The 23,028-nt window shown below is 35.1% G+C and overlaps 9 protein-coding genes across 9 annotated transcripts; 6 read left to right on the forward strand and 3 right to left on the reverse strand.

Moving 5' to 3' along the window:
- The first annotated feature begins 4 nt into the window (after nt 1-4).
- EV154DRAFT_532881 (uncharacterized protein) lies at nt 5-1,853 on the forward strand. The gene is made up of 4 exons (XM_051603943.1): nt 5-917; nt 991-1,455; nt 1,556-1,731; nt 1,792-1,853. The coding sequence occupies exons 1-3, from the start codon at nt 72-74 to the stop codon at nt 1,568-1,570; spliced, it is 1,326 nt and encodes a 441-aa protein (XP_051450291.1). The 5' UTR covers nt 5-71; the 3' UTR covers nt 1,571-1,731; nt 1,792-1,853.
- EV154DRAFT_532890 (uncharacterized protein) lies at nt 1,556-2,033 on the reverse strand. The gene is made up of 2 exons (XM_051603944.1): nt 1,792-2,033; nt 1,556-1,731 (listed from the first exon to the last, which is right to left on the reverse strand). Exons 1-2 carry the CDS (start codon nt 1,883-1,885, stop codon nt 1,637-1,639), a joined length of 189 nt encoding a protein of 62 aa, XP_051450292.1. The 5' UTR covers nt 1,886-2,033; the 3' UTR covers nt 1,556-1,636.
- A 132-nt stretch (nt 2,034-2,165) lies between these two features.
- Nucleotides 2,166-4,015, reverse strand: EV154DRAFT_583947 (pyridoxal phosphate-dependent transferase; the record flags this gene model as incomplete). Its single annotated transcript, XM_051606723.1, has 4 exons — nt 2,166-2,786; nt 2,849-3,467; nt 3,529-3,593; nt 3,668-4,015. The coding sequence occupies 4 exons, from the start codon at nt 4,013-4,015 to the stop codon at nt 2,166-2,168; spliced, it is 1,653 nt and encodes a 550-aa protein (XP_051450293.1).
- Nucleotides 4,016-8,833: 4,818 nt separating this feature from the next.
- Nucleotides 8,834-9,902, forward strand: EV154DRAFT_541036 (uncharacterized protein; the record flags this gene model as incomplete). The annotated part of the gene is made up of 7 exons (XM_051604465.1): nt 8,834-8,840; nt 8,914-8,991; nt 9,051-9,302; nt 9,383-9,471; nt 9,530-9,631; nt 9,685-9,743; nt 9,803-9,902. The coding sequence occupies 7 exons, from the start codon at nt 8,834-8,836 to the stop codon at nt 9,900-9,902; spliced, it is 687 nt and encodes a 228-aa protein (XP_051450294.1).
- Nucleotides 9,903-10,026: 124 nt separating this feature from the next.
- Nucleotides 10,027-11,493, forward strand: EV154DRAFT_454139 (S-adenosyl-L-methionine-dependent methyltransferase). Its single transcript, XM_051597301.1, has 5 exons — nt 10,027-10,423; nt 10,485-10,516; nt 10,603-11,006; nt 11,078-11,194; nt 11,273-11,493. Exons 1-5 carry the CDS (start codon nt 10,157-10,159, stop codon nt 11,470-11,472), a joined length of 1,020 nt encoding a protein of 339 aa, XP_051450295.1. The 5' UTR covers nt 10,027-10,156; the 3' UTR covers nt 11,473-11,493.
- Nucleotides 11,494-11,515: 22 nt separating this feature from the next.
- Nucleotides 11,516-13,155, reverse strand: EV154DRAFT_488644 (rab-GTPase-TBC domain-containing protein; the record flags this gene model as incomplete). Its single annotated transcript, XM_051599164.1, has 7 exons — nt 11,516-11,540; nt 11,624-12,226; nt 12,290-12,389; nt 12,505-12,654; nt 12,704-12,769; nt 12,825-12,886; nt 12,965-13,155. 7 exons carry the CDS (start codon nt 13,153-13,155, stop codon nt 11,516-11,518), a joined length of 1,197 nt encoding a protein of 398 aa, XP_051450296.1.
- Nucleotides 13,156-13,424: 269 nt separating this feature from the next.
- On the forward strand, nt 13,425-13,761 carry EV154DRAFT_389434 (GPI transamidase component PIG-T; the record flags this gene model as incomplete). The annotated part of the gene is made up of 2 exons (XM_051595094.1): nt 13,425-13,530; nt 13,595-13,761. Coding segments are annotated over 2 exons (273 nt in total), but the record flags the coding sequence as incomplete, so codon positions are not given.
- Nucleotides 13,762-14,193: 432 nt separating this feature from the next.
- Nucleotides 14,194-15,487, forward strand: EV154DRAFT_432798 (GPI transamidase component PIG-T; the record flags this gene model as incomplete). The annotated part of the gene is made up of 6 exons (XM_051596691.1): nt 14,194-14,223; nt 14,294-14,378; nt 14,452-14,670; nt 14,744-15,122; nt 15,182-15,229; nt 15,301-15,487. The coding sequence occupies 6 exons, from the start codon at nt 14,194-14,196 to the stop codon at nt 15,485-15,487; spliced, it is 948 nt and encodes a 315-aa protein (XP_051450298.1).
- A 129-nt stretch (nt 15,488-15,616) lies between these two features.
- EV154DRAFT_532911 (mitochondrial branched-chain alpha-ketoacid dehydrogenase kinase-domain-containing protein) lies at nt 15,617-17,795 on the forward strand. Its single transcript, XM_051603945.1, has 8 exons — nt 15,617-15,812; nt 15,873-15,923; nt 15,983-16,262; nt 16,326-16,558; nt 16,618-17,015; nt 17,078-17,179; nt 17,240-17,286; nt 17,356-17,795. Exons 1-8 carry the CDS (start codon nt 15,719-15,721, stop codon nt 17,417-17,419), a joined length of 1,269 nt encoding a protein of 422 aa, XP_051450299.1. The 5' UTR covers nt 15,617-15,718; the 3' UTR covers nt 17,420-17,795.
- The last annotated feature ends 5,233 nt before the right edge of the window (nt 17,796-23,028 follow it).

The raw sequence follows: 23,028 nt of genomic DNA on the forward strand, positions 1-23,028 counted from the left end.
TTTTTTTTATTTTATTTTTTTTTTTATCGGAACTTCCCTTTCTTCTTTTTTTTTCTTCTTTTAAATTGTAAATGTTGCTCAGTAATGTCATGTTGATGGGATGGATGCTGTCAGTGAATGGGCAATGGACAAATAAACCCTTAGTTTATTTAGGTGACACACCTTATCAACATATCCCCGTGCACAACATGTCCACTGCTCTAAGAATCCAACGAGATATTGCCATGAATGTGACGCTTGACCAATTTGTGTGGCCTGCATTAGATATCTCTACTGCCTTTTTAGGTAATCATTCCCTTTTCGCTCTACCCCATCTCCCTTTACGCATGGGTTATAAGCGTTTAATCATGGACCTTTATTATGATCCTGTACGTTCCGATTGGCAATTATGTCCTCAATACGACTGCTCAGACTATCTCTTGTCACATTTCTTGAAATCGATCGATGATTATCTCATCTCAACCCAAGTGAGTGGTGCTTCCCCTTACACTGATATAGTCACTTTGGTCTTTCATCTTCAATCACTCACTCCCAATTTAACCATCACCAGTAATCTAGCTTCTCTTTTTTACAAAGTCTCCACTCCCACTCTTGATGGTAAAACGCGGGTTTATACTCCCTCCAATTTAACCACGGACACTTCCCTTCTTTTAACGCACAGACAAGAACCTTATTTTATGCAAGACGAAACGTGGCCACAATGGATTCATCTGATACAAAATAAAGCACAATTATTACTGGCTTTGGGAAATGTTTCTTCTAACATTATCATCTCCGACTTGGATAAAGAGACCCTCTTTCGTTCCCTGGGGAATACAACACATAATATTGACTCTCTGAACTGTTCTGCACCCACTTCCTGGTCCTTTGTGAGCGATCGACACACTCCCTTCTCCTATACGTCTGCCTTTAACGCGGTAAGCTTTGGGGGGTAAATGCCATCTATTGTGTGTTGTATTTAACATATCTATATATATATATAAAAAAAAGACGCAGTGTGGTTACTCGCCTGTATTCACACAGAGTCAATACCCAGGAGAACTCTCCTTGACAGACCCAGGTCATTTATCCGACAATATCCTGTCCACACTTTGGTCCTGGGATATCAACGAGCCTAATACTCAAAACGGTGCTCATCGTTGTGCTGCTATGGAAAAGAACGGACGTTGGTATGCAACAGATTGTGCGCAATCATTAGCGGTCGCTTGTTATTCCCCTTCACAAAATCATTGGCTGGTTTTGAACGTCACCTCGAATTATGATCGGTCGCTCAGTGAGTGCCCTGAAACTTATTTCTTTGATGTGCCTCGCGTGCCACGACAAAACCTTCAATTACAAACTGCGATGCAAGGGGCTAATGTCACGGGTAAAGTATGGTTGAATTTAAACATGGTGTATAATCAGGATATGTGTTGGGCCGTAGGTCGATATGGTACCTGTTGGTGGTCTAAAGATGTAAGTTTTTTTTTTTATCTGTGCTTTTTTTCACAAAAGTGTGTAAATAGATGCTGATGTTTAGTGGGCGGTTTTTTTTTTGGGGGGTGGGGTTAGGCAGGGATGGAGTATCTAGGGTTGATACAAACATCGATTGTGTCTGGTGTCATTGTCTTACTCCTGGTGGGTATCTTTACTTGGGTTAAATGTGCTCGATTATGGAGAAATAGAAATTCAAGACCTCGTAAAGCCATGGTGAAAGCCATGTTAGCGAAAAGAGAATATGTAACCATACCTGTAAGTACAAGGAACGAAAATTATACTTGGTCACTTTATTCATTTCGACACTTATCATAGGCCTAGTTGAGATTGAAATAGATGAGGCAAATAAGATATAAAAAAAAAAAAAAAAAAAAAAAACTTGGAACATGCATGTACAACAAATAAGCATTGACAGTTTAGTTGAAAGAACATTGCATGTTGCAGATGTGTACAGTTTGTTTACTTTTTTTTTTTCACGGGAAAACAGAATAAATATTTATTTTGCAGGTCATGTAACTTAATTTGGAAATATCTGATTATTTTCGTGATACACAAGATAGTTTATTATTTATTTATTTTAAAAAAAAGGGCTGGGGGGAAGGGAAAATATTAGTAATATTATTTAAATACAAGGAAAAAAAAAAATAGGTATGCAAGGGAGAGATTTGGGTGGGAGGGGTAAAGGTAACCTATTTGGCAGCTTCACTCACTTTCAAGAGCAAAATATCACCTACTTCACTCACAGCTTCCAAGGTACGATCAATATCTTCCTTGGTATGAGCGGAGGATAAACAGAAACGAGCACGCGAAGTAATAATGGGAGTAGCAGGATAACCCACAACCACCGTCGCAATCCCACGCTTCATCAACTCACGTGAAAAGGCAGGGATTTTGGCAGGATTAAACAACAATAAAGGAATGACAGGACTGCCCTGATCTCCATACACAATAAAACCCATATCTCTTAAGCGTTCAATGAAATAGAGCGAATTCTCCGCCAATTGCTTGATCTTCTTACGACCAATATCCGTACCATCTTCACCGCAGATAATCTTCATGGACGTAATCACTTGTTGAGCAACAGGTACAGAAACAGCTTCTGCATAGTTATAAGCATGGTTACGCAGACGCAAATGATCAATGATCGCTTTATCTCCCGCAATGTAACCACCAGCGGCACCAAACGATTTGGTGAAGGTACCCATGAGAATATCTACCTCTGCAGGGTCAATACCGTAAAAATCGCAAACTCCTCCACCGTTTTCTCCAAGGGCACCAACCGAATGGGCCTCATCCACATACAAGTAGAACTATTTTTCATAAAGTTTAGTGATCATATAAGAAAAAAAAACAATAATGCAAGCTATCTTACCTTAAATTCCTTCTTGAGTTCAATGAGTTCGGGAAGATTGACAATAGTACCTTCCATCGAGTAAAGACCTTCAACAATAATCAAAATCTTTTTCCAGGGACGATGTGTACGAGGTTGGCCTTGAGAAATAACTTCACGAAGTAATTCACGCAGATCATCCATGTTGTTATGCTTAAATACACGCACAGAGGCACCGGAAAGACGTACACCAAAGACAATGGAAGAATGGTTCATTTCATCCGAGATCACAAGACAGCCCTTATTGACAAGAGCAGGAATGGTGGTGGAATTAGTAGCAAAACCCATACTAACACACATGGCATCTTCTTTACCGACAAAACGAGCTACCATGTGTTCCATATCTTGAGCTAATTTGGTGGTACCGGCTTCTGCTCGACAACTGGCAGCAGTAATACCTAATTCTCGAGTGGATTGTTCCACAGCGTCAGCACAAGGTCCCTCTGTGTCGGAGAAACCAAGGTAGTTGTAAGATGCAAAGTTTAAGGCTTCTGTCGTTGTGCCAGTCAATCGAAAGGTTTTGTTGAAATCAGGTGAAACTCGATCAAGTAACTTGACCGTACGAGATGCAACACCTGTAGTAGGGATATTGAAGCAATCACTGCAAAGAATCAATGTTAGCACAGAAAAAAAAAGAGAGAACAATAAAAAAGGTAGCTTACCGAATACGAACATAGAGACGACGCGTATAGAAGGAGTCAAAGTCAGAAACAAGAGGAGCATAACCCTGTATGCATAGGAGAATAAATTGAGTACATATTGAAAGAAGATGATGAATGTGTCTTTTTTTTTTTTTTTTACCTGATTCATCTTCAAATGAGTATAGGCTTGAGGCTTGAAAAGCTTGCCGAGAATATCTCTTAAATGACCAAAGAGAATCAAGACAAAGTAGTTGAGATAGGTGCAAACAAGAACATAGAGAGGAGCAGCTTCCAACTTATGCTCGAGGTCATCATACTTCATCTTGGGCTTACGAGGTGGTTGCCATCTTTCTGTGGTATTGTTGACAAAGGTGGTGGATTCCGACGTCGATCTTGAAAGAGAACCAATAAAATTGGAAGGAGCATACGAATGGTCCGAAGAAGACTTGGGTGTTGTCAAGTTAATACTTGGGATACTAATCGTATGCGCTCTCTTTCCTTTGCCCATGACTGTAAAAATAAAAAAAAAAATGAAATAAAAAAGAAATTGCCCTTTTTGACAATAAAAACATTTTTTTGACTCATTTATATATTGCTTTTTTTTTTTTTTCCAAACCCCGGTCTGTGTTTCAAAATCTTTTTTTTTTTTTTTTCTTTCCAAAAAGTCTTGCGGTTAAATCCGTTGCCGGGGCAACCCATCTTTTTTTTTTTTTTTACATCATTGGTTCCCTTTTTTTCTTTGACGTTTATTTGTTTACATATGTTAACGAGACGTTGTATATTCTAAAAGGAGTACAAGAAGTGCTTGCCTACTTTTTTTTATTAATATTTTTTTTTTATTTGGTAACTGGGGATCCCCGCCAATTGTTTCTAATATAAAAAGCCCTTTTTATCACTTATGGTCACACCCGATTGTGTGCAATCACTGTCAGCTGATAAAAAAAAAAAGTACAGGACAAAAAAAAACGCTTACTATATGACGCAAAAAGGGATAGTTCTGCAGATAGCTGTAAGTCCATGCTCATTACAAAAAAAAAACAAAAAGTTTCTTTATGGAAAACTAGTAGTAAAAGTTGGGGGGACTACTGGGAAATCTCACTCGTCTTTTTTTTTCCCGGGAAAGAAAAAAAAATTCTACATTTTGTCCGGTCTCAACACTATAAAAAGAAAAAATCCCACTTTTTTTCATGCAAATTGACGTGGAAAATAGGGCTTTGTTTAATGCTATATATAATACTCTTTTGAAACGTCATATGAGATCATCTTCTCTACTTATATATCTTTTTCCGCCAAGAAAGCGGTAATTGACATCATTTTTTTTTTTAGATCCTTATCGCACTAGTGTGATATCTACTTTGTGCGTCTCTTTTATATTTTGACATGCTCGGGCTGGAATAACTATTTCTAGACTTGAGCTCCCTGTCATCGCACACGTTTGTTCATCAGATGTTCTCCCAAACTAAAGTGAGGGGGAAGCCGATGGAGAAATAATTTTGCTTTCCGGGAGACATAAAAAATGAAGATATCGGGCAGTAATGGGATGAAGACAAAACCTATTTAATCCCTCTCTGTGATCAGTTTATTTTTATCGTTTTCACGGAAAAGGCCTTTTTTTTAAAAAAAGAAAAAAAAAGTGGCTTTGTTTGAGTGGTACATTTGTGTCCCTATTTATCCAAAGCGAATCATTGGCTAATAAAACAAATGAATAATTTTTTCCCCCCATTAAAAAAGTCTAAATTGATTAAATCGTAAATATACACAAATATTGATAAAGGACAATGATAAGTGTTTACGACAAAACAGGTTTCGTCCTTGATAATATAAATGTTACACTTTTCTCATCAGCCAAATTATATAAAAAAAAAAAAAAAAGAAAAGAAAGAATAAATATACATCATATTGATATAAATTATGTGCAACCCTTCGTCATCCCATTTGGTGCTAATTAAAATAAAATCTTTTTCTTTCTTTGAAGCTTAAAGAACATGAAAGAATGTTTATCAAGATTGTTCTAGTACCTTTTTTTTTGTTTTTTTTCATGCAGATCTGAAACTGTTCTTGAAAAATTCAATTGGGTCTCTTGTACCTGAAACTATGCTTTTAGGCATTTTGTTACAACTCTAAAATATTTACACAATGTTGATCTAGCTTTTGAAAGGAGTATCTTTATCAAAGTTTTACTGAAAAATATTTAGTTTTGAATTTTTGTATCGCAATTATCCTTATCGAAAAACATCACTATATGTTTATGAAAAAATTAATCAAAAGAGTTTTTTTTTTGTTTTTTTTTTTTCGGTATCACAACCATGTATAGTTGCTGGAAAGCATCTGCATATGCAACTTACAGAAGTAAATCTCAACTTTTTTGTTTATAAAGATAAAATTGTGATTATGTAGAAACAAAAAATTGTCATAATACTAACTATTTTTCATTGTTTGGATTAGGTAAAAAAAAAAAATAAACAATATCATCCTTCGATCAGCAGAGTGAATGGATGGCAACAAATCAGATATATATGCCACTGATAATAGCAAGGATTCCCTTCTTCACCAGTACTAATTGAAGTGCAGAATGTTGCTTACCACGCGTTTCTCTATCGAGTGGTGTGATTTAGTGGGAAGGCACACGAAGAGCACGAAACTATGTCTGTGGTTCACGTTGCTGTGATTGTCAAACAAATCTGCGATACCATCATGCGTAAGACAACAAGAACCTGGATACCTTCTCCGTTTATTATTCGGATTTCTACCAGAAAGATAACAGATCGTCTTCTGAGTTGTATTATAATTAACAGCAATGCTTTCAAATATTCTTTGGAAATGACTTTTAAAGCATTTGGGATTGTAGAAATCCGTACCAATAGTAAAGCATAGTTCATGAAAGACAATAATCCAGCATCCTTTAAAGATGACATGGGTACGTTAATGGACGACCGCTTTAGGTCGTGGGTTAAATTTACGAGTAACGTCATGAATAACTTGAATCATCCGCCTGTTAACAAAACTGAATAGTACTACCCATGCTTTTGAAGTCATTTTTCTATCATTTACATTGTCGGCGCCATGATGGCATTTCTTGAATGAGAAATATACAAGATAATTTTTTTTTAGCAAATAATTTCACTTTTGTGTCTGCAAATCAGCCATCTTGTAGTTTGAATGTATGTCAGATTGAAAGGAGCAGTTGATTATATATTTTATTTTCATTAAACAAGTGTTACTAGTCATATTCTGAAAAGTAAGTCATTTGAGTTGTTTGGGAAGTCGTATAGATCAAGCGTTCAAAATAATATCCATGCTACTGTCTCATCCACTATTTTGGGTAATTAAACATATCGATTTATCATCAGATTCAGATTTTGATATATTGAAAGAATATAATAAAAAGAAAGAGTACATGTATTTTTTTTTCTTCACTTAGAATCAAAGAAATCGCATTATCGAAAAAGGCAAATGAACTGATCAAAGCCATTAAAACTATAAAACATTAATTCTATTGATCTCGACAAAGAACTTTATACAAGTATAGAATCCATCGATACTATAACTCGAAAGCAAAACATGATACAAGGATCACCAAAATTTTAGTACAACACTTGTAAAAAAGCAAGTTGAGATAATATCTCGTATTGGCGACTCCCCAAAACTCCTTCCAAACTACTGTATTAAACCGCTTTAATTTGATCAACACCAGCAGTTTTTTGTGTAAAAGTTGTGCATCTTCCCATACAAGTTTTAAAATATCATTACGTCGTCTTTTATTCAAAATTAAAGTTAATTTATTTCTCTTTGATCGCCACTTTGGCCACTGCTCAAATGAAATGTAACGTCTAGTTCCAACAATTTTTTTTTTTTTTTTTTTTTTTTTTTGCTTACGATATTTTTTACATTACTTGGTTAAACGTTTCTGTACAGACATCAGCCTGCTTTTGGAGGTAAACTATCTCGTAAATTCAAATATCAGTAATAAATAAAATGGAAAGCCCTTATTTTTTTTTTAATGATGTCAAAAATGCAATGGCCACAAAAAATGGTCTATGTATATTACTGTATGATATAATTTCAGACGTGCATAAAAGTCAATATTATATTAAATATAACCCACAATTTGCTTACAAATGGGGATCCATGACAATCGATCAATAAATTTTAAATAAATTGATGCCAAAATTTGGTACAAAGACGGGCTAAAAATATTTTGTTATGAATTGTACATGCAGTAAAACGTAAATACACACCGAAGTCTAAATATGTGCTCCATTACTATTGACCCATCTTCTGGTGAAATGATTACCCCTCCCCCCCCCCGGGATAACTATAGCATGCCCATCTTTGGGTGCCAGTAACAGCACTAATAGATGATGTACTATTATTTTATATTCTGTACTACTGTCAAAATTCCCGAGAAAAAAGGGGCAAGAGGAACACATGTATGAGTTAAAAGAAGAACATGCTGTTCAGAAAAGCACGATGATAATGATAAAAGACTGCATCAGCTTTAATAATTTTCATCTGCGATTAACTTTTTCCTCACACACACAATCGTGATAACCGTGTCGGTATTCTAAATAGAAAATATTGCTATCTTTGTACATACATGTATGCAGGCTAAACATAAGGAAAATGAGTTGGGTGGAGGGGGAAGTAATTTACCATAAAATATAACGTGCGGTGCTCACTTATTTTTTGCTGTTTTGTCATACATAGACTATACGTAGGTTAGTGTCATGTAGCATGACGAAGACAAAGTTATGGTTCATCCCGAGCAAACACGCATTTTTAATTATTTCTCGGATCGCACATGTTATTTCGGGTGAGATTAAGCGTTGGGGGGGAGAGGAGGACCTTATAAAACGCCACCATGTGGTTAAATGTGACACCGTTATGTTCTAGAGCAGTTCTAGTTTTTTTAAACTTCAGACATGGTTACTGTGTTCCGAAAAAGATAATTCATATCAGATGTAAAAGTTTACGATTGAATGCACTGCGTTTTAAAGTCTGATTAAAAGATGTTATCCCAGCCAGCCAGCGCCTCTGCTTCCTCATCATCATTAAACTCCGTTTCACGTGACACACGCACGCACGCACACGCACACACACACACGAACTTGAAGACAATCTCTGCCCAATACAAATGCAGACAAGATTTGATTTGGTGAGGATTACTCATATCTTTTATTTTTTTTTATAATTTATTTTTTTATTAGTCATGTGTAGTCCAAAGGTAATGGCTTCTACATTGAAGGCTAAAGGGTTTGGTGATGATAATATTCTTGGTGAATTCGATGACAATTATTCTTTCCCGAGACAATTGATTCCAGAAACCATGCAAGGTTAGAAAAAAAAAAAGAAGATTTTTTTTTAATCAGAGAAAAAAAAATATCGGGATTAATTCAACAAGAATAGACGATAGTAAAATCCCACTTGTTATTGTTGCCTGTGGTTCTTATTCACCCATTACATATTTACATTTAAGAATGTTTGGTAAAAAAAAAACCTTTTAACGCTGACAAGTAGCTATTTTCTCATCCCTTAATGTATAGAAATGGCAAGAGATCACTTTAATGAACGCGAGGGGTATGAATTAATTGCTGGATATTTTTCACCTGTGTCGGATGCGTATATGAAGGAAGGTTTGGCCAAAGCCAGTCACCGTGTTAAAATGTGTCAACTGGCAGTGGATAGTACATCAGATTGGCTAATGGTGGATTCTTGGGAATCAAGGCAATCCATGTATCAAAGAACCGCAGTTGTTTTGGATCATTTTGATTATGAACTGAATGGAGTGGGTGGTGGTATTAAAACACAATCAGGTAGGTAAATCATGCAATTATTTTACATGGAATACGTCTAATAATTGGCTTGTCTAATTTAGGTGAGGTTAAAAAGATCAAAATCATGTTACTTGCAGGTGGTGATTTAATGGCCTCTTTTGGTCATCCTGGTGTCTGGACATCGGAGGATGTAAGCAGAAAAAAAAGGGGGGGTGGAGTAGAGGACTTGATATTAATTTGTATGACAGTTACATCATATTGTCGGTAGATACGGCTGTGTTATAATTGAAAGAACTGGTACAGATGTGTACGGCTTTTTACTCTCGCATGATATTTTATATCAGCATAGGGTAAGTTAGAAATGTCAATTAAGGAATATGCAACTGATAGATTTATAATGTAGATGAATGTTTTAATTATCAAACAATTAATTCACAATGACATTAGTTCAACTAAAATAAGGTACGATCAAATATTTTGGGAGAAATATAAGGCGTTGATTTAACAAAAATCAAAATTAGATTGTTCGTGAAGAGAGGAATGTCTATTAAATACTTGCTGCCTAATCCAGTTATAGACTATATTTCTCATCATAGATTATATTTGCCTAAGCAAATATAAACTGTATAAATAACCATCATAATAAAATATAGACCCCTCTTTTGTTCCAAAAAGGGAAGGAGAAGGGCAGATTCATATCCGACCCTATTTGTCACACATACAAAAAAAACTGACACCGACCATTCCAATTTAAGTTATTGTATAACCTTCAAATGGTATGCGGTTAAAAGTTCATTCAAAAGTCTAGAAAACACATGGAGGGTCCCTCCTTTTTTTTCTCTCTCTCTCTCTTTCATTTTTTAATTTAAATTAATATGGGAGCCAAATTATCAACACAGAACAGAAGAAGAGTCGCTTCAAGGCTTCATGCCTCTAAAAACATTGGCAATAAAAATCAGGAAGGAATAGAAACAAAGAACAAAAATCCATCGTATACATCTCTTAGTTGCGCTGCTTTGCCTGTATTCACTACAAGTCAATCATCCGATGGGATCGTTCGAAACGGCAGAACATTTCATAATGAACAAACTTCAACCTATTGGTTCCCTAACGACGATGAAGAAATTGATCGACTTGTGGGGGTAAATATTTATTAGAATAACAATAGCAACAACAATAGCTGACATTTCTACTTTATTTTAGCAACATTTTGCTTTAAAAACTTTATTTAACGGGTAACAAATAATACTAAAAAAAAATTTGACAGGCATTTTAAAAAAAAAAAAATCTTTTTTTATAACTAACCTTAAATCTATTTCAGAAATATCCCAGAGGAAGCACTGGTCGATAACGCATTACCATTTGAAGATGGGGCAAAAATATTGGATTTGGGATGTGGACCTGGCACTTGGATTATGGATGTTGCAACAGAATATCCCAATAGTGAATTTATCGGTGTCGACATGTGTGACATATTTCCCAACAATATCCGACCTGCTAATGTCACTTTTCAAGTTGGTAATGTATTGGAGGGTTTGGCCTTCGAAGACAATTCTTTTGATATGGTTAGCCTAAGATTTTTCATCTTGGCCTTTAGGACAGAAGAATGGGCTGGTGTATTAAAAGAAATTAGGCGTGTCTTAAAACCAGGCGGTTTTATGCTTTCTATTGAACCTGGCATGTTGGAAATCGGTAGTGATTTTGTTTGTTGGGCCGGCAAAATATGTACGTATTTAGTATATTTATCGCACCCCCCAAAAAAAAAATTTACTTATAACACCTTTCACTTTGATTAGTCAAAGACAAGATGCTTGAACGTGGTCAAGAGCCTTATATATCAGATGAAATGAAAAAGACCATGGAATTGGCAGAATTTGAAGTCGTACATTGTGTAAAAAAGCACACTTATCTGGGTAACAAATATTTTTACCGCGCGCTTTTTTTTTTTTTTTTTTTTTTTTGATTGTTGCCTAATACCATGGTTATGATAGGTCGACCGGATCATTTGAATCGTGAGTTTCTATGGGATATTCGATCCATTTTTAAAAGCGGACAAGCATTTTTAGCAGAGTCTTTTGATATATCCAATGAAAAATATCCAGCCTTTTTAGATCAATTGACGGCTGAATGTCAAAAATTACCAGAAACGAGGTGGTCCATGGTATCAACAATGGGGAGAAAACCTTTTTAATTTTTTTTTTTTTTTTTTTTGGTCAACTTTTTATTATCATAGTTTACACACCTGTCAATAGCCATTCCCTATATATATTTATTTTTGTTACAAAATTATTTAGTTTTTTCTTCCACAGCATTTTTTTTTTTTTTTTTTTTTTTCCTTTTACCTCACTAAATCCGCATTTGACATAAACATGGCCAATAAACCAACTCCGGCTCCAATTGTAACCAAGGTATACAGAGCCATATCTTTTCTATCCAATTGTCTCAACTTTTGTAGAATACTGTTACTACTTGGTTGTGGTAGCTTGGATAATAACTTGATTGGTTTTCTCTCTTCTTTATCCTTCAATAATGGAATGATTGAATCTTGAAGCGTTTTATCCAACTCCTCTTGAGTTTGGATCGATACCCAGTCCTTTTCAAATCGATTGACAGTAGATAGTTCATCCAAGGCAATCGTACTTTCACATTGAATATCAAATACCGGGTACTTTTTCTCCAGTTCACAGGCCTTTTGACAGAGCCATTGAATGTCTAGATCCTTGGGCAGTTTAGTCAAAAAACTATGAAGCGTGCTGATTTCACATTCTAAAGCCAGAACCTGGTCTCTCCTCGATAGTACCACAGCTGCAGCAAAATAAATCGACATGAACGGGTTGGAACATAGAAACAAGTCAAATAATCGTGTGATCTTTTCCAAATCATCCAAATCATGACTACACCAAGTTATTACCCATGAAAGGCAGTAATAAGGCAATACACCAGCCCTAAATATTTACATCAGCCCCCCACCCCTTCTTTCTTTTTTGTCTTATTTCTTTACAACTTACTCTGTGATAAAATCATATAATTCTACATCCTCTAATCGAATCAGGGTATCTAATATCGTCAGTTGTTTCAAAATGGGTTCCATACTAACAAACATCTCATCTGTAAGAAAATAGAGTCAAGGGAACATACATTGAAGATTTGTTAGCGGCGCTACTAATCAAAAAAAAAAAAGGATATCTCTTGTAAAATAATGCAACTGGCTCCATTAATTTACAGGCATATTTCTCTCCGAACAATAAAATAAATACAGAGCATATATCATGAAATCCTTGATAATAGTGTAAAGAAGGATATGCTCTCAAGACATGAGTAATCACTCTGTCTAATTGTCCTTCCAACTTGGCTTTGTCTTCAGGACCAACATCTATTTTCTTTTGTCAGTTGTCCTTGTCTATTTACAAAAATTCTCTTACTTTTAGGATAGGAGTTAAAGGATCGAACTACATCCAACTTGACTTGACTTTCATCCTTATGAGGTACTAATAATAAGAAATAAGTCTACACGGCCTGTAAACAAGATTAGGTTTTATGTACCGTCTGGAGAACCCTCCATCGTATTTTGTATCTCGGGATCTGTGCAATGTAATAAATAAGGCCTGTTTTTTTTTTTGAAAGAGTGAGAGATCGAATGAACAACTTTCAACTATGAACTATTCTTTTTTTTTTTTTTTTACCACACCCTTCTACGAATGGCGTCGCTGGAAAACCCAGTTTCTCGGCCAATATCTCGAAGTAACTGATAATCACCGGTTTTTAAAGCCTGGTTGATTTTAAACGTATCTTGGAACTGTGGGTTCTCTTGTGCTGGCTTTTCCCGATACACGTTCTTCTTTTGTTTACGTTGTTTACGTTGTTTACGTGCCATGGTAAGAAGAAAGAAAAAGACGAACGGGTTTTATTTCGGGTGAACCACCCCCCTCTCTTTCATAAAGCATGATGCAACAATACAAAAGGGGGAGGGAGAACGCGGTCACGTACCTGTATTTATTTATTTTACTGGTAATTTATGCTGGTGTGTCGGAAACCGAGTGTTTAATGCTCTTCAAGATGAAACGGGTATCGTTTGTAAGCATCTGTTTCAGTGTCTTGGCCATCCAGTCAAGTTACTGTCAGCTATCAGATCGTTCACAGGAAGAATATAATGAAGAATTAACATTACGTGATTTGCCAGACGGTAAATTGTTGGCTCACTTTGAATTTACCACTAAAGTGAAAGCCAACACATACCCAAATGCACCTTGTAAGAATAAAAAAACGCTGAATCGGACTTTTTCAGTATGGGTACTAATACTACTGCCATCTAGTGTTGGATTATGGTTTATACCCAAAGGCTATTGGAGAAATTCTTCAGTCGTATAATGTGCGTGAAATGCATCTTACGTTTACACAAGGACGTTGGAATTATGAAGAATGGGGATATCCGCCAACCTTATCAGCTGGTACTGGTGTAGAATTATGGGCCTGGATGAAAGATTCATCAGAGTATGTGCACGCACGCACACAGACACACACATATTTTTGTTACTGACTATTTTTGCTCCCAACAAAAAAAAAGTGTGGATCATCATTGGAAATCACTTACAAACACTTTATCTGGATTGTTCTGTGCTTCTCTAAATTTTATAGACGAAACACTCACAACAGAACCGAGATTATCTTTTAGAACAGATCAAAAAGACCAACAATTGAGATATGGCTCTTTACCCCATGAAAGCGTTTGTACTGAGAATTTGACTCCTTGGATCAAGTTATTACCTTGTAAAGCAAAGGTAGACTATTTAAAAAAAAAAGACAGTTGTCAATTTTTCATGTGCTCAATAGCTACTTCTATTTTTTTTTTCTTTAGTCGGGTATAGCAACGCTATTGAATCCTCATAGAATTTATAACTCCAATTTTCATTCCATGGCAATACATGCCAAGTCGATTTGCATTGTAAGTTTGGGTTGGGCTTTGATAAGATGAAGATTAGATTTCCTCACCCCCCACTAAAATATTTTAATAGGATGATGCATGTACCCACCGAGAGTTAGAATTAAAACAAACTGTAACATCTGTCATGGATCCGGTTAGAGATACGAGCAGACGAGGTAGATTGAAATGAAAAAGGAACAAAAAATAGCCGGGGAGGGTGTATATCTAATTATTTATTTATGGTCATAGACTGGTCATTGGAGGCGGTGTTTGATCGTCAACTAAAAAACGCTTGTCCTTTAGCTAAAGAAAGTCGTGTGTTGGTGGATTTGACGAATGCAGGTGATAATTATGAATTGAAACCTGTGACCACTGTGGGCGATAATAAGGTTGCTGTTTACAACCTATCCAAATCACAAGAACCTCTAGATATACGCATGTCATGGAATGAAAACTCGTTTCAATATCGTAACGTATTTTAGAAAGAGAGAGAGAGAGCGATTGTTTGGTTTTGGGCTAATGTTCAAAGTTGTTTATGTAGCACTTGAACCTGTTCACCCCATGATTTACGCAGAACGATACTTTACTGGATATGGACAGGAGCGTGGTGGATTAAGGATCACAATTCATAATCGGAATCAATTAAGTGCGATGCCCGTGATTTATTATGATTCTGTGCCTTGGTTCCTTAAACTATATTTGCATACGCTAAAGGTTGAAATCATTGGTAATATCTCCGCCGATGATATCATTCAACAAATGTATTATCAACCCGCAATTGATAGAGGAAGGCCTACAATGCTCGAATGTGAATTATTATTACCAGCAGATTCAGTGGTTACCTTATCTATGGACTTTGAAAAAGTCTTCTTAAAGTATACCGAACATAGACCAGATGCAAATAGAGGATTTGATGTCGGGTAAACCCTTATCATTGGAATTCTAGCGTGAGAAACTTAAATTTTTTTTATTGTTGCAGTTCTGCGGTGTTAACAGCTTGGATTCCAACCAATGAAAAGGGCTTGATGTAAGCGGATTTTTTTTTAAAAAAAAAAAAAAATGAAAAGGCCTGTTGTTTCTAAGCTTATAATTTTATAGTTTATACGGGGAACCACAGCGTATTTACACGGATACATTGTTAGTCAGTCTCCCAACTCCTGATTTCAGTATGCCCTATAATGTAATCACACTTACCTGTACAGTGATTGCCTTATTTTTTGGATCTGTCTTTAATCTACTCATACGTAATTTTACAGTGGTCCAACAAGTAAAAAAAGATGAATAACATGTGTAACATTGAATTTCGGGTCAGTACGGGGTTTGCAAAACTTGGATAGAAGTGTGGGGTAACCCATAAAAATATTATGGCCAATGAATACATGTGATGGGCTTCAAGAAACCATTCTTTAATACCAATGACTCATTAAAATTATTTTTTCTTTTTTTTTTTCTTTTTCACTCTCTCTCTTCTTCTTCTTTCACTTACTTTTTTTTTTTTATAAACAAAAAAAAAATCATGTATAATATTACACCACAACTGTACGATAAAATAAAATATTTTGCCAGGTTTCCTCAAACTGGGGTGTCGCTTCGACAAATGGTGTTGTTTGGTAATACAATAGAATTAGTTTCATCATCATATTAATCCAAACATGGGGGGGACAAAACAGGCCAAAAACCATCTCAAGGTACATTATTCAAGGCCAGTCAGTTTCTACATGGTAAAAATAATTATCCCTACTTTGTTTGTGTTGCATAGACTAAATATGTAAGTATATAGAGGAGTTACCTATTCGTTTAGCTCATCGGGTGAAGGAACTCGAGGAATTACCACAGAATCTTAGCCACATGCCTTCCATTATAAAAGTAAAGAATTGGTATGCGCAATCTTTCCAAGATCTTGTCGAACTTCAAACACCTCAAATTTCAAGCTCCATGAGAGAACAGCTTATTTCAAAAACATCAGACCACCACTTACCCCACAGCGTGCCAAATCCATCACTTGTAAATATGATTCGACCCAAGAATGTGCTTCAATCATCCGTCCCTATCGCTCACAGGTAAAAAAAAAACAATGACAAATATATAAAAAAAAAAAACATCTTAATCATAAAGAGATATAGATATTACAACAATATTGATCAAGTTGATTGCTCGCCGGAAATTATCGATTACACAAGCTCCTTTGTGAAAACAATTGAAAAGGTGAAAAAAAGACATGATCCAGTCGTAACAACTATAGCCCAGGGAATTTTGGAATACAAGGAACATTTAAATTCTCCAATTATTGATACTGAAGTACAGAGATTTTTGGATCGGTTCTATATGTCCCGTATTGGTATCCGAATGCTGATTGGTAAGTTTTGTATGGGATGAGATAGTTACACAACCTATGCTTACACAAAATCCGTATAGGCCAACATGTTGCGTTATACAGAGGACCAAGTAGAAAGGATTATGTGGGAGTGATTTGTACAAAGACAAAACTTCGAGATGTAGCTATGGATGCAGTCGCCAATGCCAAGTTCATTTGTGAAGAGCACTATGGTTTATTTAAAGCACCGGAGGTTCATATGTTCTGTCCTGGAGACATTGAATTTATGTACGTGCCATCACATTTAAATCACATGTTGTTTGAACTGCTCAAAAATTCATTACGTGCTGTTGTCGAACGCTATGGGAGTGATTATGAGGATGAGTATCCACCCATCAAATTAGTCATTGCTCATGGCAAAGAAGATATCACCATCAAGATTTCGGATGAAGGTGGAGGGCTTCCTCGTTCCGGTATCCCTCTCGTTTGGACATATATGGTATAGATTCTATATTTTTTGCAGCTCTCTTTTCCCTAGCACTAACCTCTTTTTTTTTGTAGTACACAACTGCACAAGCACAAGAATTAGAACCAGAATTCAGTCAGTCAGATTTTAAGGCCCCAATGGCTGGTTTTGGTTATGGTTTGCCTATTTCAAGATTGGTAAGAGTGTATAAAAATAATGTGTATAAAATAACGGCTGACCTTTTTTTTTTCCCATAGTATGCTCGTTATTTTGGTGGCGATCTTAAATTGATCTCAATGGAGGGGTAAAAGAAGAATAATGTGATTTTTGAATATTATTTCTAACATTTTTTTTTCTCTCTTTATTTTTCTAGATATGGAACAGATGTGTATTTGCATTTAAACAGATTATCCAACAGTGATGAGCCACTCATGTAAATAAACCCATTTTATAGAATTATAGAAAAAAAAAAATAGATGCAATAAAAACAAAAGCAAGCCATATTCACACACACTTTCTTTTCTTTTTTTTTCTATATATACATCTCCTCTTTTCTCTGTACTTGTTTGTAGATATCATCACGAAGAAGACTTTATCGTGGACAAAGAATTAACTCAATGTGAAGAAAAAATCGAGGCCACATCTGGTTAAATTTCTGATTGCATAACCAACTTATACCCGCCACTCCCTCCCCTTTTTTTTTGTATATTCTAGCTTTCTTCTCCGCTTCCTAATCAAATAAATAATACATAATATCGTTGCTTGTATCATATGATATATACTACATGTATCAAGCACTTTTGTATCACTATATTGATCTGTCTTATTTTATTCTAACTTTTACAAGCTTTTTGAACGACTTTTGAAGAAAGGGTACTTGAATATTATGGGTTAATAGCAAGACGCTCTGTCTATCAGTCATAGCGGCAATAATAAAAGACTAGGTCATTGTTGATGGTTTGATAAAATGGATATAACGGCTAAACTAATGCGTATCACAACAGTAGGTTACCAACCAAATCATTGGTACACAATTGACTTACAGTCTGGAAAGCGATCAGGCTATCCGCATAATAGATATAGAGATAATTGTAAAATTGGTCTGTTGATTCCGGTTTTCTGTTAACGTAGAAAAAAACAGTACTAAAATCCAGTATATTTGACACACAAGACAAAGCAGACAATATGATTATTTTCAAATATGCTAGTATATGATTTCATAAAACTGTATCCAGTTCAAAAATAGAGACGATACGAGAAGACACTGAGAGGTTTTTGTATACTTTATTACGATTAAATGATATGAGTAGCTTACAAAAAGAGCGATATCAATGGCTATGAATGTGTGTGTGTGTGTGTTGTTACTGGATTGTTCAAGTGAAAAGCGGTAACGTGAAATAAAAATAAAGAGTAAGATAAAAGTTCTTAAAAAGTGAGCACCAGACTATAAGTTGTCAATGAAGATAATCAAAATATGAAAATATAAAAGGGAAATGCTACGACGAACCAGATATAAGTGTCTTCGAAGGAGTACAGTAAAATACAGCTGGTAAGACTATTCAGCGCTGATTTATAAGGAGGGCTTTCGTACAATTATAGTAATTGTATATATTTATTATGAAACCATGCTTATATAAATCAAACTAAATCAGATTACAGTAAAGAACAGACTAACAATTTTATTGATTATTTTTGAGGTCCTTTTATAAGAAAAGGACAGAAAAGCAGTCAGAAAAAGGTAACAGTGTGTATACTTCTAACCTCTCCTCTGGTTACAAGACCAAATATTATTTTAATCAATATGCATAAAACATTAGTGAAAGCTAATTTTTGACTTGAAAGCTGTATAAACAACTTTATTATATCTACGAAAATGATTAGTTTTTTAACTTGAATATAAGATAGCCAAATTTACTACTTAAATCTATGACTAACATGTGATGACATGCCTGGAATAATGATTGATAACGTTTCCAAACAATGTTTAAACAGGAAGCCATATCACAATTTTTTTTTTCATTATAACCATGGCTCTACGATTTAGGATTTGTGTGTCTGATACATAAAATCTACATTAAGAATTTTGTTTTTTTTCTCTCAGTCAATCATATGACTGCGTGCTTTGGACCCCATAAAAGCAAAAGCTACTTAGTGTATCCATCATTCTTGTGAAAACCCCTCATTATTTTTATTATTCTGTAGATCCAATTGAAGGTAGAGGCTATAGACCATCGTTCATGCCTCCATATACACTATTTCTTGATCCAAAAGAGTTGAACTGGTCCGAGATAAAGATGCATATTAAAAGAAACCTGCTTTCCACGTTAAACATTTTAACATCCAGAATCAAATGATTCTGTGAGATCATTAGCCATAGTAGACTGCTTCGGTTGGGGGGGGGGGGTTTAAGTACACTCTTTTTATTAACAAGATACAAATATAGTACGATGAATAAGAAGCAATACTGGGTAGGCTATTATGTCAATGATTTAATGCATACGGGAAGCAGAATTTCAAACAGAGTTGAAACTATGTACCCGTGCAAATATTAAAAGAAAAAACAGAACCTCATCTGGTAGTATGGCAGTTGTCACAGAAAAAATAGATCTTTGGATTAAAAAGAGAGTACGTAATATTTAAACATACTCTTATTTTGTTAACTCTAAAAAAATTAACATAATTATCGAAATGTACAACCAATCCATGAATCCATGACACAAAGAACAGTTTTTTTTTTTTTTTTTTTTTTTTTTTTTTGGAAGATGATATGATGGATAAACTTGCTCTGATCACATTAAACGTTTCAAGCTTTGCTTTTGAAAATATCAAGAATGAATTAATGAAAATAAAGGCTGCTGCCGAAAAACCTGTCCATCTAAGCTATGTGTGTCTTAAATAAAGCTGTCTTTGCAAGTCCATGAAAACATTTAGACTACCTTGCAGACATGTTCTTGCCGTCTCGTTTGTTGGAAATAAAATTTCTCTGGACATTGTTCACGAAAGATGGAGGATTACCTATGTGAAGGGAACTGGTAAAAGATTAATATACAAACTGAATTAAACTGTAATTAAAATTAATACTTTTCATAGCCGCCACCATTGCCGATTTTTCCCCTGAGATGAGCAAAGAGTTTCATGAAATATTACAAATTGATGCTAGTGCTATCCAACTTAGGTTAAAAAAGCTTCTAACATTAAACCATATCTCGCGTAGTCAGCAAGAATCAACCAATCTTATTAAATACATGGAAGCTTTGACCCAAAAATATTCGGTAGACCGTCTTTCCCCGGCAATTGTCGCCATAAAGGCACAAAAATAAACAAGCTGGGTGTGGAGCACGAAAATGACAGAATCTCTATCGAACAAAAAAATGTCAAAAAATGAAGCAGGAAACAGTAAAAGTGGAAAGGCCGAAAAAAAGCACAACTCCCTTAAGTCTTCGCAAACCATCCATGGCCGTGATCAAGCAGATCAAGTCAAAGTATTGGTTTATGTTATGTTTTTAATTATTTTACAACAATAACACTAATGTTTTTTGTTCTAAATACAAACCTTTCACCGTCGTAACTCGTGAAGCATATTACAGTGGTCTGTTTAATTGCTACATAATGCATAAGCCAACGATGTACTTGGGTTTGTCATCCCCCATCCCGATAATGATTGCGGATTTTGCGCTTTAAGCATCGCTATAAGCCTCGCTGTCTTTTCCAATAAAATCGCTTGAATTCAAGCAAAGAAAAAGTGATGTTAGCTACCTCTGCAATGTAGGCTAACACTATATAATACAAAACACACGGGCTCAACGAGGCATATACCATGAACAATTTGCAGTCAACAAAAGCTCCCTGTCTTGATGACTTGAGTCTTTACTTTGACTGTTACGAATGCCCTCAGACTGTTGCCGATACATTCAAAAGACCAATAGTTTTACATGCAACCACACCAAAGCTTGATAAGTATGATAACACGTGCAAAGACAATGATGGAAGCGTCTTGTATACCAAAACGTTTGATTACTTTTGTACCACTTCTTGGCGTATATTTGGAAGCAATGATTGATCCCATACAAATTTTGTTTGCCAACAGTCATTTTAATATGATTTTGCCTCAATTTGACAACAAAGCGAAGAAGGCTTCCAAAGTCAGAAAATGGCCAACAGTGCACTTTTCCCACCAAAAAGCATTTGACGCGCACCGAGACATTTTTGTCTGTTTTGCATGGAGAACAAAATTAAATTAAAACCAAAAGTGATACCGTTAGAACTTGGATACCAATTTATTCGTACTAAAAAACGTATGATGGTCTATGAGAAAAAACTATCGATATTTATATGGGAAACTAAATAGTTTTAGGGAGAATAGTCAGGGCTGAAAAATCCAAAGACAAAAAAGAAAATAAGACAGAGTATTAACCAGATTGCAAAAAGGAACTGAACTTTATTAAATATAAAAATATGGATTTCTTTTATACACAACGAACACAACTATTTACAGCAAACGGGAAGATGACTACCGTGGGTGGATTATATTGTCATATTGTCTAAACTGTCAATATCCCGCAAGGTACATCAAGGATAATAAAATAACTGTCCGTAACTGAAATAAATATACTAGTGTTACGTGAATCATGAAATATCATCTGACATATGCCAAAAGGTGAAAGATGATAAATTATTTCAATCGTCGGAGTGCAAGTATGTTACCGCAAATATGGTGCAAATACTGCTCGAATACAACAAGGGCATGATTGGAACATAATTTAATGATTTGGTGGCTGTAAATAATTAACATATCTTTAATTTTAGCCCTTCCACACTGGGTATATAAATGCTAGTCAGAGGGATCGACAATTAATAAAAAATTATCAAATAGAAAGAGTAATATTTATGCTCGAGATATATTAATATTCTATAGTCTAGGCATATTTGATTGTATTGCTTTTTGCAGTATAGATATTTACTCGCCACGGGGTTGTGCCCTGCGTACAGTGTTCTGTCAAACAAGATAGACAGTTTATGAGATAAGAAAGAAGGTAATTGTGAGACTGGGTAAAATTGATTATCGTTCTATTATTGAATTAGAGAATGGTTTATATAGGAATTGACAAAGTCCTTTTGGTACTTGTCAATTAAAAGAGCAGGCTGAGAGAATAATCTACAATCTGAACATATTGTCGTAAGCATGTGTGAGTTGTAGGCTGTGGTATTATTTATAAGTTGTTTTTATCATTTATTAATGCAAATGTTGCATGTAAACCGCGTGTACGTGAGATGACACAAAATAGCTATTTCTAGTCTCTTAACCAAAGAAACTCACAAAAAAGTGCTTGTATACACTACGAGATATATATGTAAACAATATAAAGACTTCAGCGGTACGATGAGAACAAGAGGGGTAATGCATGATTCATGATTAACTTTTATATTACTATCCATCCCTAATGTGATCTGATAACTAACTTTATTATTAAATCTATGATATGCTCAACAATTGTCCCCGACGTGTCTAATTATTTACAAACAACTAGACGGTGTACTTTTATAATTTACTCCACCAATCCTTCACATTCTTTTAAACTGATATATTTTATCTCATAGTAATTAAAACCCAAAAACAAAATAAAATTTAGACTAAGAGCATGAGCTCACACTCAAAACCAGACATTAACTTTCTCCATCAACTGGTATGGTGTGGCAACAAAAAGTATGGCGCAAATATTATTAAGCTGGCCCGAAATTTATTATTTGACCGGACAGGAAAAAATGGTGAGCGTATAATTAGCTTTACTATAAGTCTTACGACATTGTATCAAGATGTTACGATGCGGATTTCCAACATCTATTCTTTTGACTTCGAACCTGAAATTTACACTTAATCAAATATATTTTTCAAAAAGCAAAATCTTACGACCTTTTCTTTTTCTGTTTTAAATTCGTTTAGTTATTATATCATAAACTACCTTTTATCCGTTTGTTCAAGGGTATCGTTACCGATCTTTGAGACAAACTGCAACTATATAAACTCATGAAATTATTATACTTGAAT

Source organism: Mucor mucedo (assembly GCF_025094135.1).
Source record: "Mucor mucedo strain NRRL 3635 chromosome Unknown EV154scaffold_265, whole genome shotgun sequence".
Classification (NCBI taxonomy): Eukaryota; Fungi; Mucoromycota; class Mucoromycetes; order Mucorales; family Mucoraceae; genus Mucor; species Mucor mucedo.